This window comes from Protopterus annectens, chromosome 3.part0 (genome assembly GCF_019279795.1).
Source record: "Protopterus annectens isolate FY-2018-M chromosome 3.part0, PAN1.0, whole genome shotgun sequence".
Lineage (NCBI taxonomy): Eukaryota > Metazoa > Chordata > Ceratodontiformes > Protopteridae > Protopterus > Protopterus annectens.
The window spans coordinates 1,789,334,681-1,789,353,775 of record NC_056731.1 but is presented as its reverse complement, the minus strand read 5'-3'; the positions used below and the strand labels follow the sequence as shown (position 1 = coordinate 1,789,353,775).

Sequence of the window (19,095 nt, the reverse complement as noted above, 5' to 3'; positions counted from 1 at the left end):
CCCAACCAACTTTCCTTTATTCAGCTATCCACCTTGCACAACCTTACTCTCAAGCCTACTGACTGCCCTGCACTAGCCAATCTAGTCACACCTTACACATCAAATTGATCCCTATGATCAGAAGACAAAAATCTCTTAGCTATCTCAAAACCCACAAGAAAACCTGGTCACTCTCTGTATTCATACTCTGTCTCTATACATTGGAATTCACTACCTGTAGCTACCAGGTTTATTCCTGGCCTAACCCATTTCAAAGCCTCTTTAAAAAATCATCTCAAAAATAAATTGGCTCTGCTCCTGCATAAAGCCTGCCTAATGCTCAGATCTTCCTCTTCTCTCACATTTCAATCCCTCACAGACTGCAAGATCTTAAAGCTCTTCTAACTCCTTCTCTGCTTCTATACCATATCCTTAAGTTGCTGCTCAGGCTTTATTGCTTCTATTCTTCGTAACTCTCTCGCTATATGTCTGCATCACTAACTTTCTGGCTGCTATTTCTACATCATGTCTGATGAGAGTGGCTATTATCGTCTGTAATGTTTTAACTGTGCAGAACTGTTTAGATGTGCAGTAATATATTACAACATCTTGTAGCAGTTTGTTCTTTCAACTTATTTTTTGCATAGTATTTCTAATGTAATTTGTATTGTATTGTATTGGATTATACTGTATTTGTATTGTACTGTGTGTGGAGCTTTTCTCCCCAGGTCTCTGCTGAAAATGGGTTCTGTAGACCCAGTCAGACCACCCCAGTAAACATATGTCAAATAAATAAATAAATAATCTCTTTCTTCTGCTTTAATGTATTAGCATAACTTCTGTCTTCCTGTGTGTAATCACGCCAACTTTGCACAACCCCTTTCCTAAAATTATCAGAATGGTAAAAGAACATTTAATCACCAAGAGTCCCTTAATTTCCACAAAGAGAGCAGCTCTTAGGCTATACTACACAATGCAAGAGTGCTACAGAGTTTCTAACAAATACAACATTTGGCATATGTATAAGTTTCAACTTTTAGTAGTACAAACCTTTCATACTCTTATTCAAAACCTCATTTAGCCAATAAAAAGAAAGAATCCCACTGCAGGAATAAGAACTGAGGCTTAAAGGATCTGTTTCCACAATACTGGCAAATGCAGTTCATGTTAGCTGCAATAAAGAAAGACGTCATTATCTGCCAGTTTGCATCTGTCTGAATCACTGGTAATTATCACTAGTGTAAAACAGCATTTTCCTGAAGGAATCATCACTTGTGGCACATGTACCATGTTGTCACAGGCACCCCACTCACATTCATTTTCACACACGGGCACACACACACACACACACACACACACACACACACACACACACACACACACACACACACACACACACACACACTTCCATGTCTTACCTTTCCCTTAGTTTATAGAACATCACTGATGCATCCTCTTTATGTTTTCTCTGTCCCTGGTAAAACATGGATTACTACAGGTCAATCAGTAATACCAGATATTAGCGTTTTGTTTTGTTACTCCAATTTTTAACTTTCAACTCCTATTACTACATTAACTTCTTTGAATGACTCCAAGTAATATCTATGTGGCCTAGTGTTTCTCTTGTCATTCTCTTCAGCACTGCTGTTTAGAGGTATGGCATCAGACCCCATCAGTCACATGTCCATATCTTCAGCTGCACTTGACTTTGCCCCTGCTGTATTCATGGTAAAACACCCATTATTAAATTCAGTCAATATATTTACTCTACTTTAAATTTCACTGATGAATAGTGTCACCCCCCTCCCCTCAAAATTACAGAATTTGCTTAGTAATATAGGGGAGTTTAAAGGTATGCAACCCCTGTACACACAAGCATTCATGTATTCATGCATATACACACAGACCCCCCCCCTTCCCAATTACACTCATGGATACACTCACTCATTCACCCATATTCATGCATGCATACATATGTTTACATACACACACACACACACACACATATATATATATATATATATATATATATATATATATATATATATATATATATATATATATATATATTATATATATATATATATATATATTATATATATATATATATATATATATATATATATATTTATATATATACACATTCTCTTGTTTTCTGTTTTATTATTTATTATTAAATATTTTAATATATTTTATTGTATCTGTCCCTTTAGAGAATGCTTTTAACATCTTGAGAGTACTCATGCATATTCTAGTGACACTGTAGTTGCTCCTGAAAGCCTTGCTGCTTTGGCCACACTCCACTATTAGTGTGTGTGTGTCTTAAGGCTTTTCCCGGTTAGGGGTTGCCACAGCGGAACTCTGGTCTGCTAATGATTAGTAGTTGATTTTTACATGCCGAGTTACCAGCCCTGATGCACAACCTTCAACGAAGGTACGCCCATTCACGCATGTCTCCACGCAGAAGACGCTCTAGCTGAGAATTGAACCGGACAGCGTCTATTAGTATTAACATTAATTTTGCACAGTATAGTTGGGTACCCTTTGTAAGACCCTTAGAGAAGCTGACTGGTGGCAGGTTAATTACCTCAGAGCTTGGGCAGGGGGGCACAGCTGGCAAATCTGTGACAGCCTTTTGTGTGCGTGTGTGCGTGTGTGTGTGTGTGTGTGTCTGTGTGTGTGTGTTTTAAAACTCAAAGCTCCTGGGAACAGGGACACACAGCTCCAAGGTGGTCAGTGTGGAGGTTTGTGTGGGCCTGGAGAGAGTAACAGAGTCCATCCCCAAATCTGGAGAGTGCTCCCTGTGTGCTCTTAAGGGAAATTAGGATTGGTGCAGGGAGCTGCATCTGAAAATACTGTATGAATCCCTCTTTACTCATAGTGACTGTCCCTCACTGGATTCAGTGGTGAGGATTGAGTCTCCTTGATTGCTGGCCTGGAGTAGGGACAACATCACATCATCATCAATAGAACCTGGACATGTAATATCACATTTTGAGGCTCATGATTAGCAATAGTCTTTCTTGTGACAAAAAATCACACTACTGCTCCTCTAAGTAATGTACTGCATTTCATCTATTAACTTGTAAAAGTAAAGATCCAATTATTTCCCTAAATTAGCCTTCCACTTATTTTTTGTCATCTTTTTGGCCACTGATATTTTTCTTGGTTCTAATACAGCTGCATATATAGCTTCAGAATTTACTAAATCAGAAAATATTTTCTCTCAATTGAGACATTTTATCAAAAATGCCCTCTTCTACCTCTGGATGGGGATTTGGAAATGAAAGAGTTTCTGATACATCAGATATCATTTTTATAACACCTGATCCAACTGTCATTAATAGAAGATTACACTCTTCTATTACAAAAAAAAAGAAGAAAAAAAAAACATTGATTTGCCTATTCACAATGAAAATGATCAATGTACTTATAATATTATAAAAAATATAGACTAGATATATATGATCTGTATGATAGTGGAATACATTCTTTTGAAATGTCTCCCAGTTTGTAGACTGCTTCAGGTGATCCACTCCAGTTTGGATTAATTATCAGTCAGTCATGCTTTTCTAACCTGGTTGTATTTAAAGCAATGTACATAAAACCAGACACTGAATACAGCTAGAATGATAGAAAGGCAGATCAATATTATTTGTAAGCATGGTCATGTCTTTAATGCATGTAGAATTTTCAGAAAAGTATCAATCATGCAATTCAGTATTTAACTCAGCACCATTTGTTGTGGTAAGTATGAAAAAAGGTGATAGCCTTAGATAATCATTCGGAAATAATCTACATTGACACAGGTTGTCCGTTCTTCTTACCTTGACAAGAAGATATAAAGATATGACAGTTTGCTGCATATGATATGAAAGATTTAGTTCTGTCAAGGTAGTACCTGAGATGTCAGTGGACATCCAAAGTATGAAGAATCTTCTTTTCCTCATATTTAAGATCAGTGAAGAAAATTGAGGACTGGATAGTTTGGCTTAAAGTTAACTTGGATACCACTTTACACATAAAACAAAAATCAGTTCTCAAACAAACCCTCTCTCTGTGAAAAATAAGATAGGGTTGACTCACCATAAGAGCTTGCAAGTCAGATATTCTTCTTGCAGAGGTCAAAGCAATCAGTAAAACAGTTTTTCATGTTACGAACCTCAAGTCAGTCAGATTAGTTGATGCAAATGAAGTAAGTGTTAGCTTCTCTTAACACAGAATTAAGATCCCAAGATAGGCCACTGGTTTTCTTTGAGGCCTCATAAGTATAACCCATTTCAAAACCATTTTGACACGAGAAAGACTTGAATGAGGAGGATCCATGGGCAGATGTGCCAATAAATATATCTTGGTGGAGGGGTAAGAAAGGCCATAGGAAGGTGATTCCCACAAATATTGCAAAATCAGAAAACAACTAATCTTAAATAGGTATTGGCTATGTTTGCTAATATGACTTTCTAGTAGCAGGCTTTCTTGCCTCCATTAGTAGCTGCTGCACATCCTCAGTAAACAGGTGCCTAAAGGAAAATAAGACCTAATCTTCTAGGCTGTCAGCTGAAGTTGATTAGTTTTTCGGGTGTATAAAACACCCTTTATCTTGTGCGAGTAGATCCATTCTGTGTCTGCCCCTGGCTATTTCCAGAAGAAGGGAGAACTGTTGCCTAGGCCAGAAAGGGACTCAGCAAAAAGTTCTTTGGGCATTCCTTCTGAATCTTCAGAAGTATCCTCTATATCAATGGAAAGGGTGAAAAAACATACAGGAACATTCCTGTGGAAGAAAACAAGTATATGTCTTCCAGGCCATCTCGCATGGAGTTCTGGACCAAAATCTTCCCAACTGATTATTAAAAGAAAAAAAGGCAAGTGAATTTACTAGAGGAACACTGAAAGATGGAACAAATCTTGGAAGACTCCCTTATCTGGTTTGCATATGTGAGGCTCTGCCCTGTCCTGTTCAGCTTGTCTGCCACACAGTATAGCTCTGATGGAATGAAGTATGCCTGTATAGTGAGATTGCGCTGTGAAGCTATAACATGAGCTAACATGGCTAGTCTGCAAAGGGGGGTACAACCTGCATTCTCCCTCGCTTGAAGATGTACCACATCAGTGTGGTATCGTCTGAAAAAAAAAATATGAGAACCAAACATGATTCAAAGAGTTGAGTGCCTTGATTAGAGAAAACATCTCTTTCATATATATGTGCTTGTATCGATCCTATGTGTCCCACAAGCCTTGCACTATTATCCCTCCTGAACCAGCTTTTCAAACAAAGTCTGAGACGTCTGTGATGACTGACAGCTTTGGAACAAAGAGGGATAAGGGAAAACCTGAATTTAGGATACGCACTGAGTCCACCAAGTAATTTTTCTATTGACAATCCACAGCACCGGGATTTGAAAAGACAAAGGAAGTTGATTCTGGGACCAAAGAGACTCCTGATACCAATTTACCTTTTTGATGAGGAGTCTTGCCAGGGTTATCATAAGAATCATATAATTTATGAGACCCAAAATCCTGATGTACTCCCTCACAGTGACTGAAGTTTGAGTGGAAAACTTTAGGAAGAGATTTAGATATAGAGCTATTTTTTTCTTGTAGAAGAAAAGCTCTTTGCACTAAGGTGTCCAGTTGACACCTCAGGAGCACAATGCTGTGTGAAGTAGTCAAAAAGGACTTCTGAATGTTCTCTTGGAATCCTAGCTTATGTAAGAAATCTCTCACCCAAGTGAGAGATTCCTGACACTTTGAAAAAGAACCTGCAAAGATAAGTCAGTCTTTTAAACATGGAAAAAAGAAAATGGATACCATGTAGCCTGCAATGAGCTATAATTGGAGCTAGCCACTTACTGTACCCTCTTGGTGCAGTTGATAGTCCGAAGGGTAAAGCAAAGAAATGATAAGGTGATCCAGACAAACAAAGCTTAAGAAACACCTGAAATTTGGATGAAAAGGAATGATACAATATTTATATTTTAAATGCAGAGATACCAGGACACTTAAATGAGATAGAAGAGGTAACAAATTGTGAAGTGACATAATTTTGAGGTTAGCATTATCACACACAGTTCTAAGAAGAAAGGTACAATCTGGTCTCCAAGCATCTTCTTTCTTTGGCACTAAAACATTAAACATTTTTGAACAAAAGAGCTTTCACAACTTGGGAAGGAGGAACTGGTTTTATCACTCCCTGGAACAGCATTTAATAAAGGACAGGTGGAAATAAGAGTCTGGTCTGGTGGATAAGGAGTAATCTCCTGGGAAGGAGGTATATCCCCTCACTGCCATCTGTAACCTGAATGAATGATCTTCAGAACCCATTTGTCTGAAGCTATCTGTTGCAAAAGAGAAAATTGAGACTTAGACTTCTGGAAGGGTAAAGGGACTGCCAGGGTGGGAGGGGGAATCAAAGTCCCTTAAATAGTCAGATTGATTAGTTGAACTGTCCTTGATTTGGGGGGGGCTTATTGAATACTTTTTAGAACACCCGTTCCATTATGCCAGAATTGGATGAGGGGTTAGAGCATCCCTTAAAAAAAAAAAAAAAAAAAAAAAAAAGAAGAAGGCAAAAAATTACTGGGATTCCCTGATTTAACACCCCTTTTATTAGACTTTTGAATCACCTCTGCAGCAAAGCAACCAAAAATGAATCTCTATCCAAAAGAGAAAATAAAATCTCATTATTCACATCCTTATTGGAGGTTCTGAGAATGCAACCAGGTAAACATCCTCAAATGAGTACCAGAGGCCATAGCCCTAGAAGAATTATCAACTGAGTCAGACAGACACTGTAAATAGAAAGCAGAGATTAATGCAATAGAAGAAACTAAATAATTAAAGCAGATGCTTACTCACAAGAAGATATTGCAGACAAACCATTCCACAAATAATTAGAATAGGTATTAACAGGTGGGCCTGATAATTCATAATCCTGAAAATCACAGTTGCAGAACTACATACCCTATTTTTTCATACCCATCAATAATCTTTACAGCCATATCAGAGAGAGAATGATAGGAATTAACTAACTGTTTAACAGCAGTAGGAATAACTAAAGGTATAACTTTTGGATCAGGTTTAGGAAGAGTGTCAGTGGAATAAGTAAAGCTATAATCTCTGGGTCAGGTTTGGGAAGAGTATATAAAAAAATAAAAAGACTTAGGAATGTTATAGATTCTATCTGTCTTTTTTAGGGGCAGCAGGCTGGTTGTCAAGAAATATAAAGGGAGAGGCACACATATCTTCCTAAGCTGACAGAACTGGAGGAAATTGTGAAGGTTCAGGAAATTCCTTTTGTAACAGCTGATAAAATTTTCTGACAGACTAGAAAACCTCAGTGTACTCCCACTGAAAACACTGGCACATTCTGGAATTAGCATCAAGGAGAGAGGAATGCCAAAGTTAGAATCAGAAACTGAACTCTCATCTGAGTTTGAGTAGAAAATTGATGAGAAAACTTATATCTGTCACTTCATCTTCCTGTCCAGATTCAGAATCATGATGCTTTTCAGGAATGGAGGTATTATTCTTTATTTTACCATAAATAAATAAGAAAGATCAAAAGCATGACTAAAACCTGAACCAGATCTTACTCCTGTCTAAAAAATTTGAGGAAGAGTAGATAACATGTTTACTTTTTTGTTTTATATTGACAGGTAAAAGGTTCCAACATTGTTATAAATGGGAGCAGTAGCTTCCCTAGGGATGATCACTATATTCTTACAAAACAGGGAAACCTTCCCTGTACCCTCTTCCAGGAACAGCAAGAGTGGTTCTATCTCATCCACTGTGGGGAGCCCAACAGCTGCAGAGGACATGGCTAATCCCTGGTCCATAGTGGCTGAAGGTGCTACACCCGAGGGATCCAGGGAAAAAGATGAGTGGTCTGAGGTAAACAAATGGCCACCTGTGGTTTAGGAAAATTGTTAGCCTGCTGTGGCCTGCTGTGGTGGCAAAGGCTGTTTGTTTAACTTTTTTCTTTTTGTGACTAGAAGAAGGACTGGTCTTGGGAATGACAGTTTATTCCGTGTTCAGGACAAAAATTGTGCTTTTTCCTGAGGGAAAACAAGCAGCCAAAGCCGGTAAAAATGTAATGTCTTTAAACCTCAGTTTTATACACAAAAACACAGTAAAAGATACATTAAAACCCTTACTAGCCCCCAAACACAAAACAAATACAATTTCTCCAAAGAAAAAAATGTTTTTAAATACTTTAAACAACTTTTAAACTGACAGGAAAAAGCACTGTAGTTTAAAAGTACAGGACAGTCGCATGACAGTCTATTAAAACAGAAATTCCTAGCTTTAAAATAACTTTTCTGAAGAGGATTAATAATCAACAAAAACATAATTGAGTGACAGGATTTTTCCTCAAAGAGAACTTATCTGCCCATCAAAGGAATGGCACAACCCACAATATTTAGCAACAAAGAAACTCTGAAGGACTTGGCACCCAAACTTTTTGTCAACTCAGTTCAAGCTTCCTGACAGTCTAAATGCATGGAAGGTGTCCTGATGCTTTTGAAGCTGGCTGGCTGTTATATCCTTTGCCGGATACAAACCATATAGCTAAGGCTACTGCAGCAGCGATCAATATGATGAACATCAAGTGGTAGGTAGATGTTTGCTAGTCCTGTCTTGTGGAATTACTTTCATCTGTAATTCAGCTGACTGATTCCGAAGCCCTTTTCATGAGCTAACTTAAGAATAACCTGCTAGGCATGGTTTATTTGAACCAAAGAAAAGGGGCTTATCGTAATAAGAGAGATGGATTTTTGTGATTTCTCACCTAAAACAGAGTTATAGATTGCATTGTATAATCATTAAGTTGTAAATTTAATTGTACATATTTGTCTGTAGCTTTTGTCCTGTTTTATATATATATATATATATATATATATATATATATATATATATATATATATATATATATATATCTGGTTCTACTTTATAATCTTTAACTACTGAAATCTCAGATTTCAGTATCTCGAGTCCATAAAGTCGAATCTTCAAAATAGCGAACGTGCATAATAGCGAATCTGATGAAGTCGAATTCGAGGTTATGGCTTACGTTATGTGGTGTGTAGTGTGCATGGTGTCCAGTGTAGTGTGTGAATTTAGGTGGAATTTAAGGTGAGTGAGTGTTCTGTAAGGTTTTTGGGTAGGTGTTTGAGTGTATGTGAGTGTGTTTGTAAGTTGTATATATGGGTTAGGGTAGGCAAGTAAAAGTATGAGTGTTTAAGTGTTGGATGTGGTAGTGTTTGTATATGTGTGATGTGTGTGTGTGTGTGTGTGTGTGTGTGTGTGTGTGTGTGTGTGTGTGTGTGTGTGTGTGTGTGTGTGTGTGTGTGTGTGTGTGTGTGTGTGTGTGTGTATGCGTGTGTGAGGGACTGTAGAATGTCTGGGTGTGAGTTTACTGTCTTTTTTGTTTGTGCGATCTTGAAGTTAGTATATATAAGTGGGGGGGTGCAGGGGGTGCTTAGCCCCCTGCTTATATGTAGTGTAGGTTTGTTGATTTGTGTCTTTGTGTTTGTGTATGTTTTGTTTGGTTATGTGCTGTAGTGTGGGTCGTATGGTGTATGTGTTTTGTGGTTATGTTCGCGATTTTGTGTTTTGCGGTTTTGGGATTTCAAGCGTTTGACTTTATGGTCTCGAGATCTTGAGATACTGAAATTCGAGATTTCAATATTTTGAGATTATAAAGTGGAACTAAATATATATATATATATATATATATATATATATATATATATATATATATATATATATATATATATATGTGTGTGTGTGTGTGTGTGTGTGTGTGTGTGTGTGTGTGTGTGTGTTTGTGTGTGCACATGTGATTACATTTAACTATGTTTCCAGCACCATAAATGATTTAAACTCAATAAATTAAAAAAAAAAAAAAACATTTCATGTAGTGGTACCACCGCAACTCCACATCCCCTGCTAACTTTATATACACCAACTCTGAAATCATGAAACAGCAGGAAAAGGGCAAAACCCCACTACACAGTGTGTAATGATACTAACAATCAAATTCTGGAATCCTGCAATGAACTGGCAGTTTGATAAAACAAGGCTGCTTCCTAAACATTTGATTTGCTGAATGTATGACAAAACACACTGAACCCATATGTGCATGTTTGTGCGTGTGTGTGTGTGTGTGTGTGTGTGTGTGTGTGTGTGTGTGTGTGTGTGTGTGTGTGTGTGTATCTATATCTAGATATCTATATCTATATCTATATTTATATATATTTATATATATATATATATATATATATATATATATATATTTATATATATATATATATATATATATATATATATATATATACATATATGTGTGTGTGTGTGTGTATATATTTATTTATTTATTTATTTAAATTTGTTGACTGGGGGTGTCCGACTGGACGTAGGTCCATTTTCAGCGGAGGCCCGGGGAAAAAAGCTCCACAGTTAAAATAAACAGACAGTATTTACATTGGATTACATAGTGATTAACAATTTACATAGCAATTACTTACAACATATTTACAGATGAAGAACACAGTACATCAGTAGACAACTAGAATCTTTATCTGTGAAGTGCATACCAGACATTAACAAATGTTACAAGAAGAAGAAGTTCATGCTGTATAATAAGTACTGGCTTATGAGCATCTGAGCTTGCTATCATCAAGGTAGTTAGTGGAATGGAAAGAAAGGTAGTGGTTGGATGGGGTGGATGCTATTAGAGTGGGAGTTGCAAGGGCATAGCCAGCATGTTTTTAGTTGCACTTTTAGTAAAGTTTTGAAGTGGGTGCATGATGGTATGGAGGTAATTGTGGGTGGGAGTGAGTTCCATAATTTGGCTATGGCGCAAGAGAATAGTGCTTCACCAGCAGAGTTATTGGCTTTAGTGATCTGCAAGTGATTTTTGCTGCTGGATCTTAGTGGTCTGGTGGTGCGATAGGGTTGGAGTAGATTCTGGAGGGATAGGACATTTATATATATATATATATATATATATATATATATATATATATATATATATATATATATATATATTTATATTTACAGCTAGCTAGCTAATGATAGATAATTACTTGGTAAGGAAATAAACCTGAAACTTAAGACTTTCTTTCATCAGATCAGAGCGCCTTTTCACCTTTCCAATCTTCAGTGTCTGCTGCCTCTTTATTCTATCATTCCAGCAATGGCTGATATAAGTTTTTCAGTCTACTCATTGTAGCATTACATTTTTTATTTGCCCATCTTCTTGACCATGATGTGCCTATCCCATACCAATGAGTCACTATCTGGTACAGCTCACCTCTCAAAAGTCTTGCTGTGCATGTTGCTAATTGATTCAACCATGCATTAACACCTATCTAGTATGGAATATCACAGTTCTGGCAGCCTATACACATCTTGCATTCAAGAGCATTTTCTGAAAAATAAACTTATAAAGCATAAGATAAACAAAAGTAAATACTGTGTGAACAATATAAGCTGTTAAAACTGTGCAATGTTGTCAATAAGAAGTGTTCTTTACAGTGGTACTAGTCAGTGTATTCATATTCGTTTCCATAAATACTGTAATATATTATAATACACACAATCTCCCAATTATATTTTTGTAAACTTTCACAAATTATCATATTTTGAAAACTGCACCATATAGACATATATTATTAGAACATTTTTGATAACCAGACATAAGATTTCACATGACAAGACATTCCACTAGAAATGTATGCTTACTGAGATATTTACAGAAATATGAACACATATACTTAAGTTTATAATTAGCAAAACAAGTAATGCTATATATTTCTCAAAATGTGTATCTTACAGTGCAAATATCAAAGACAGTTTTCAACATTTAAGGTTTCACGTAATGTCATGAAACAGTTTGTAAGTCATTTGTTTTTCAAGTGTTAAGTGCATATGGAAATATTGCTTATTTTTATAATTACTAGCAAACAACTAGCAATATTTCCAGTATAGTGTGATATAAATCATCAGTGACAGTGAATTGTCCTGTCTATACCTCAGTAACATATAGGTCTGTCAGTTATGGAAATAATGAACAAAATTTGAAAATATGAATAATAACTAGCAAAGAAAGATTAATTCCTCTACTTCCGGATATCTCAGACTAACAAGCTTATTAGTGTCCTTTTGTTAATAATTCCTTGTCCTTTTTAATACTACCTATTATTAGCTGATAGGTCACTGTTAAAGAAGCCAGATCCAAAAGAGTTCTAGATGCCATAAGGCAATATGTTTTGAACTGGAAGTATACAAAAAAAGTGTTTTAGTCTTGAGTAAGTTAGTACTGCATATAGTAGGTGTCCATTTTCAGCCATAGTATGTTTTACTGGACACCTAGGAACATTATTCTTATGCTAATGAAATAACTGCTAATGCTGTTCCAGAACTTCACCTCATCAGAATTACTTCAGGTGTTGGTGAACTCTAGCAAACATCTGCTATAAAGCCAGGACCCCTCCTTAACATCTCTTTGCTTTTTTTTTTTTTACACCATTCTCTGAGCGTAAGGCATTGCTACATTTTGTTCTCCAAAGCTGATATCATCTATTCCTGATACCATTTGTCCTCAGTTTGCTGCCTTCAAAAATGCACTGCAATAGCATCTCTGTTTCTAAACTCTAGGTTATTATGAAATGTAATGCATAATGCAAATGACATAAGCTGTACTATGTGAAGTGTTCAGATCTTGAAAAATGATCATCAGTACTGGAACACCAAAATGAGTAGAGTACTTGTGACGAAATAACAGTGTTGTAGTCGTCAGTTGGTTTGTATGTCTTTGTGATTAGAAATGTGTGAATATATGCCAATTTTTTGTTGAGAAAATTATTTTAAAAGTATTTATTTTTTATAACAATGTCTTTTTTTCTGTTTTAAAGCTGTTCAGAATGAACGGGATAGGATAAGTACAAGAAGAAACCCTTATGACAGTGCTGACATACCATCTATTAACATTCTGAGGCAAGCTGTAGCCCTCTCACATCAGGTAAAGCAGCAACAATATTTCAACATTCAGTTACAATTGCTAATTTGAAGTGTGCAGTTGTGTGTCTGAAAAATGACATTTTTTTTGTCAGTGCTAGAGCTATCTGCAAACAGTACATTAAGTAACATTAAGGAACAGTAGCAAAAATATTTTTATCCTGTCATAATGTTACCAATATCAGATTTTCTGTCAGAACTGGAAAATATTACACGCGTAACTGTAATGAAAACCAACAAAATTATAAATCAGAATTGTACAATGAAAATTATATTTGGTAGAATATTTAGTTTTTGTCTCCAGAGTTTCAAATATCTTTTTTTGCATTCATGCAGATCAAATGCGCCTAAAGAAAATATGCACAAAGAATTAGCATTTTCCTTGCATTAAGAATGTTTGCTGTCTGTCATATTCTTGAGCAAGTCTGGTAATATTGAATACAACCAAATATAATTACATTCAACTGAATAATATCAATATTATTAGCATATGCTATTTTACTATTTTTGATCATTTCTCATGAATAAAAAGTAGCAAAAACTTTTAGAAATGTAAATAAGCTGAGTGTGTCAAAAGTGAGAAGCTCCTGGTTAGCAAGGCAGTTTTATTACATTGCCATAAGGACAATTCTTATATTACATCTGTTGTGACATGTATGCTAAATGGTTCATCTTACAGAAAGTGAAAAAAAATCCAGATAGTAAGAATTCAGAATTTTTTTCAAGATATCCTTTTAAAAAAACAGAGCCATACCATGACTCTGAAGATGTCCAAATAGAAAAAAAAGACTGTTTATAGTGTTATCCCTAAATACAGCACTGCTGAAGCACTGAAAACTAAGTATCCAGAATGAAATCCTGAACTGAAAGTTGTGTCAAAATAAGGAATCATAAGAGATAGCAAAAGCAGTTATATTGGATCCTTCTTTCTGTTAAAAGCAGTTGAATTTTTGAAATTTGAAATTCCTCATAAATAGGTTGCTGGAAAGAAAGTGGATTTTACATCTTTAAGTACCTAATAAATACCAGTTGGTTCAGATGTTGTCTGAACCACATCTCATTTGAGGTTTGATTTAACAGGCAAGTTTTGCATTCTCCTACCTTACAAGCATGGCACAAATATACGAGTATATCATCACTTCATGATGTCACACACTACTGGATCACTAATCATTGGTAAAATTTCAGTAAAGCTCAATCCGATGAAAAATCTCTACTTTGGGTAATGACAAGACCTATTTTCCTTATAGGCTTATAGGTGTGTACTAGGCTAATGGCGCTGGAGCCTTTACAAGCCTAGCCCACAGGATTACCCTGGCATCATGCCACCCGACCTTAGTTCCCAGTGCCTGTGTCAAGTAGAGCCACTGGAGTGATCCCCGGGGTGAATTTTCTATTTCCCATCCACTCATCAAGATTTCTCTTGAAGAGAGCCAGTGAGGTGCTCTGTTTAACATGCATGGGAAGTCTATTCTTTAGCATGGCCAGTCTCTGTGTTATGAACTTGTCCCTCAAGCATGTTCTGTTGATTGTGGTATTGAAGTTGTGGTCTCTGGAGTGTGTGGTGTGGATGGATTGGAATTTCTTTAGATGTAGCATTTCTAACAGAGCTGGGTCAGACATGGCTTTGTAAGTCACGCAGAGATTGCCTCTAAGTAGGTGAGATGAGACAGAGAATACTTGGAGTTTTTTGAGTCTCTTTATATAGAACAAGTGTTTAAGGCCTAGGATCCCCCTTGTGAGGTACTTTTGTGGTCTCTCCAGTTGTTGGAGGCGCCTAGTGATGTACATGCCAAATAGGGCATTGTACTCGATGATTAGTCTAATGAGGGAAGAGTAGAGGGAGACAATGACCTCTTTCTTCCTGGATGCAAAACCCTTAGTAATGAGATGTGCCACATAGAAGGACTTTCTGACCACAGTGGCAATGTGGTGGTCAAAAGAGAGGTTGCTGTTAACTTGTGTTCCCATTTATCTTATAACTCCTTCTGTGTTCAGTGGACTACCATCAATGTGGTAATTCATGGGAACTGGGTTTTTCCCAAAGGGGATGATGACACAATTTCTGGCATTGAGCTTAAGGCCATGGTTCTGATACCAGTTGTTGGTCTCAGTGAGGCCTTTCTGTAGGATGTCAACATCACTTGGGAGGTAATAGTGGCTCCCAACTTGCAATCATCGGTGAACTTTGTCAGCCAGAGTCCCTTTGTGTTGGCCTGGACTTCTGAGAAGTAGATACCAAACAGGAGAGGACCCAGGACTGATCCCTGTGGGACTTCACTCATGACTGGTCGGCAGTCTGACTTGGAGTCAGCTACTTTCACAATGTGGGCTCTATCTGTGAGCCAGTTTGCAACCCGCCTAATGATATAGGGGTTGATGCCTAACTTAGTGAGTTTTTCTATGATTCCTCAGTAGGGAATGGTATCAGAGGCCTTGGCCACATCAATATGTAGGTTGTATGAACCACCTTGCCTTCATCCACAGCTCTGTTGACTGACTCAAAGAAGTCAACAAAGTTGAGCAGGCGTGCTCTACCCTTCACAAAACCAAACTGTGTGGGATCCAGATTTTGAAGATTCCCTATAGCCTTGTTTATTAGGTCCATGATGATGCATTCCATAGCTTTGACTATCAGACTTGTCAGGCTAATGGGGCAATAGTTCCCAGGGTCTGTAGTCACTCCTCCTTTGTGAAGAGAGAAGACTATAGCAGTGCACCATTCGGTATGGACAAAGCCTAAGGTGAGGCTGTGATTGAACAGGGCACACAGGTGAGGTGCCAGTACACTCTGTAGTTCATGTAGAACACAGCCAGGGATATTGTCAGGTCCCATAGCATGGCATTGGACGGTGCTGTTTTAACCTGTGCAGCAGTAATACTGGGTGCCTGACAATCTACTGGTATTGTGATTGGTCCTTTGGGGGGGTAAAGTTGGCACTGAATCTGTCGGCCAGTATATTGACAATATGTGTTGGCTCAGGATAGGAGGTACCATTGTGCAGTAGCTCAGATCAAATCTGGGTATTGCCGTCGAGATTCTTTACATAACTGTAGAAGGCCTTGTGGTTGTCTTTACTATCTGCTGCAAGTCTGTTTTCATAGCTAGCTCTAGAGGCTATGATGAGGGATCTCAACTTTTTGTTGAGGCTGATAAGGGAGTTTTTCCACTCCTGGGACTTCAACTTATTCAACATCAGTTTTCTCCTTTTGTTACAGAGTTTGTTTATGGCAGGGGACCACCAGATTGGCTTCCTTTTTTTGGAGTAGAGAGTCTTGGTTCTATTGGGTATGGCGAGATCCATGAATTTGTGTATGTGTTTGTACAGTGCATTGGCGTATGATTCGGCAGTTATGCAACTATTCTCCATTTGCATGGGTGCCGCAAAGCTAGCCACCTCTGTTTTTAGGAGCCCAAAGTTAGTTTTGGAGAAGTTTTTCATGGTGGTTACATTTGTGGGAGAGTGAGAGGGATGTGATGTTTCAAGGTGATTAGTTTGTGGTCAGATCTAGCCAGGGAAGAGTTGACTATTGGGGTAGAGGAATGGTTACCCATGTTAGTAATGACCAGGTCAAGGATGTTGCTACCTCTAGTGGGGGTAAGAATGAGCTAGTCCAGGACATTGGAATTAATGAATTCCAGGAAACATTGGGCACGTATATTGGTACATGTGTAGTTTTCCTAGTTAATGGAGGGGGTAGCTGAGGTCACCCAGTATGAGAGTGTTAGGTTGGATCCTAATATTCTCCAGGGTGCTTAGGAACATGGAGTGTGAGTCTTGGGACATGGTTGGGGACCTATAACAGGCTACAACCTGAATTGCTGTCTTACCCAATGTTAGCTGCACCTGAAGTATCTCTGATGCGTTATGTTGGGCTACCAGTCTGGAGTTGTGCACATCTATTATGAATATGGAAACACCACTGCCTTTGGAGCTTCGGTCCAGGTTCTGGGGCAGAAAAGTGTGGAATAGGTTATACGATACAACTCTGACCACAAAAAGAAAGAAAAATCTTTTCACCGACTGTGAAAGAAAATCAACCAAGGAAATGAAATATCTTTCTTTTATTCTCCAGCGCCTCGGTGTTACCACCTTTCAAGAGTACAAACACTTACACATAAAACAAACATATATATAGACCAAGCATTCAATTAATTCTTCTTAATTACATAATTAATCAATTATACTATTAAAACTTAAAGCAAGCACTTCCAATTAAATTCACTATTAAGACCTACAGGTACCATAGTTTTATACTTTAAAATAAAAATACTTTCTTTATACAATAATTTATGTTTCAAAACATTTTCATCACCATATGAACACTTAATACTTTCCAAAACAGTTCCTTTTAATAGAGATACATCACCTTTATGACAGGTATTAAAATGTGCTGCAATAGACTTATTTTCTCTTTTATGTCTTATGTCCCTTATGTGTTCTGTTAATCTAATTCGAAATTCTCTTTTGGTCTCACCAATATAATATAACCCACATGGACAACTCAGGGCATAAATAATCCCCTTACTCCTGCATGTAAAAACTTCCCTTGGTATAAATTTAACACCATTGATGTTATCAAACGTCCTAACAATATTTTTACAAATGCTACATCTATTGCAGCATTTGGTGCCAAAATTATTTAAAGACCTCAGCACACTAGTCTGAGGCATTATAAACCTTCCATGTACTACCATATCTTTCAATGGAGGGGGTAGCTGAGGTCACCCAGTATGAGAGTGTTAGGCTGGATCCTAATATTCTCCAGGGTGCTTAGGAACATGGAGTGTGAGTCTTGGGACATGGTTGGGGACCTATAACAGGCTGCAACCTGAATTGCTGTCTTACCCAATGTTAGCTGCACCTGAAGTATCTCTGATGCGTTATGTTGGGCTACTAGTCTGGAGGTGTGCACATCTATTATGAATATGGAAACACCACTGCCTTTGGAGCTTCGGTCCTGGTTCTGGGGCAGAAAGGTGTGGAATAGGTTATAGTCTGGTAGTGCAGGGGTGCTTTCTGCTGCCTTGAACCAGGTCTCTGTTATAGCACAAATGCCGATGTACTCCATTTTAAGGAGTGTTTCGAGCAAGTGCATTTTGAAAATAAGACTTCTAGCATTGACCAGCATGACAAAAAGATTGCATTTGTTTGTAACTGTTATGGTGGTAATTTGGTCTTTGGAAAACCACCTAAAATAGGCACTATAGGGGTGGCAAGAGCCTTGGCCAGTATCTGGAAGCTCAGGGGTGACAGATGCAGACCATCTCTGGCAAAGCGTTGAGGTCTGTCAATCATGTCATCCCAGGCAGACAGATACTGGATCCCCTTAGACTGATGCCAGAAACTTAGTGAGTTGTTGAAATCAGTCATTTTCTGCTTGTTCTGTGGTATAATTCTGGGTGATGGTAGGATGCTGCTCAGGGCTAGGGTCATACCCATCTGGGCTACATAATCCGAGAGCTCCTCCGTGTACCTTTTCATGCAGTCCAGGGAGGTACATCTCAGGTCATTCACACCCACATGTACAATGACAGAGTCATATTTGTACCTGTTGTTGAGGGACCTGAGTGCGTGTGTTATGTGGTGGATCCTGACACCTGCCAGGCAGCTAACTGTTACTTTCTCCTTTTTCAGCCTAGTGAGTGGGGCATCAGTGTGCCACACTATCGAGTCACCTATGACTAGTGTGCTGGGTATGCTATTTTGCTTTAGGGGCTTTGGTTGAGTGGCACACTGTTTAGGAAAGTTATGTGTCTCATGATTAGTGTTGTGTTGTGGTGGTTGAGTGAGTGTGCTTCTGCCTTGGAGGTCTCTTCTCTTTGGGCAGATTTTTATTGAGAGCCTCTGCGAAGGTGGGTGTGTGGTTTGTGTTTTTATGTGAATGCGGTGCTGTTGTGTGTTCTGGAGGGCTATCTGTTTCATGTGGTGGGGAGCAAGTGTTGACCTTCTCCTCTTGAGCAGCTCAGTCTTGGCTGGAGAGTATGTGGCTTCCAATTTAGATATATAAGTGTATCTCTCGGAAGTCTGAGTGTTGGGAGGTAAGAGGAGTGGGTTTTTGGTGTACATCAGGCAGTTGCTACATTGCCTCAGG

General features: G+C 37.9%; 1 protein-coding gene across 1 annotated transcript in view; it reads left to right on the top strand.

The window, feature by feature from the left end:
* HNF4G (hepatocyte nuclear factor 4 gamma) overlaps nt 1-19,095 on the top strand; it is a 184,519-nt gene that overhangs the window by 52,637 nt on the left and 112,787 nt on the right. Inside the window, exon 4 of the mRNA XM_044066012.1 lies at nt 12,897-13,003. Coding sequence (XP_043921947.1) covers nt 12,897-13,003 — 107 coding nt within the window. The remainder of the gene's footprint in view (nt 1-12,896; nt 13,004-19,095) is intronic.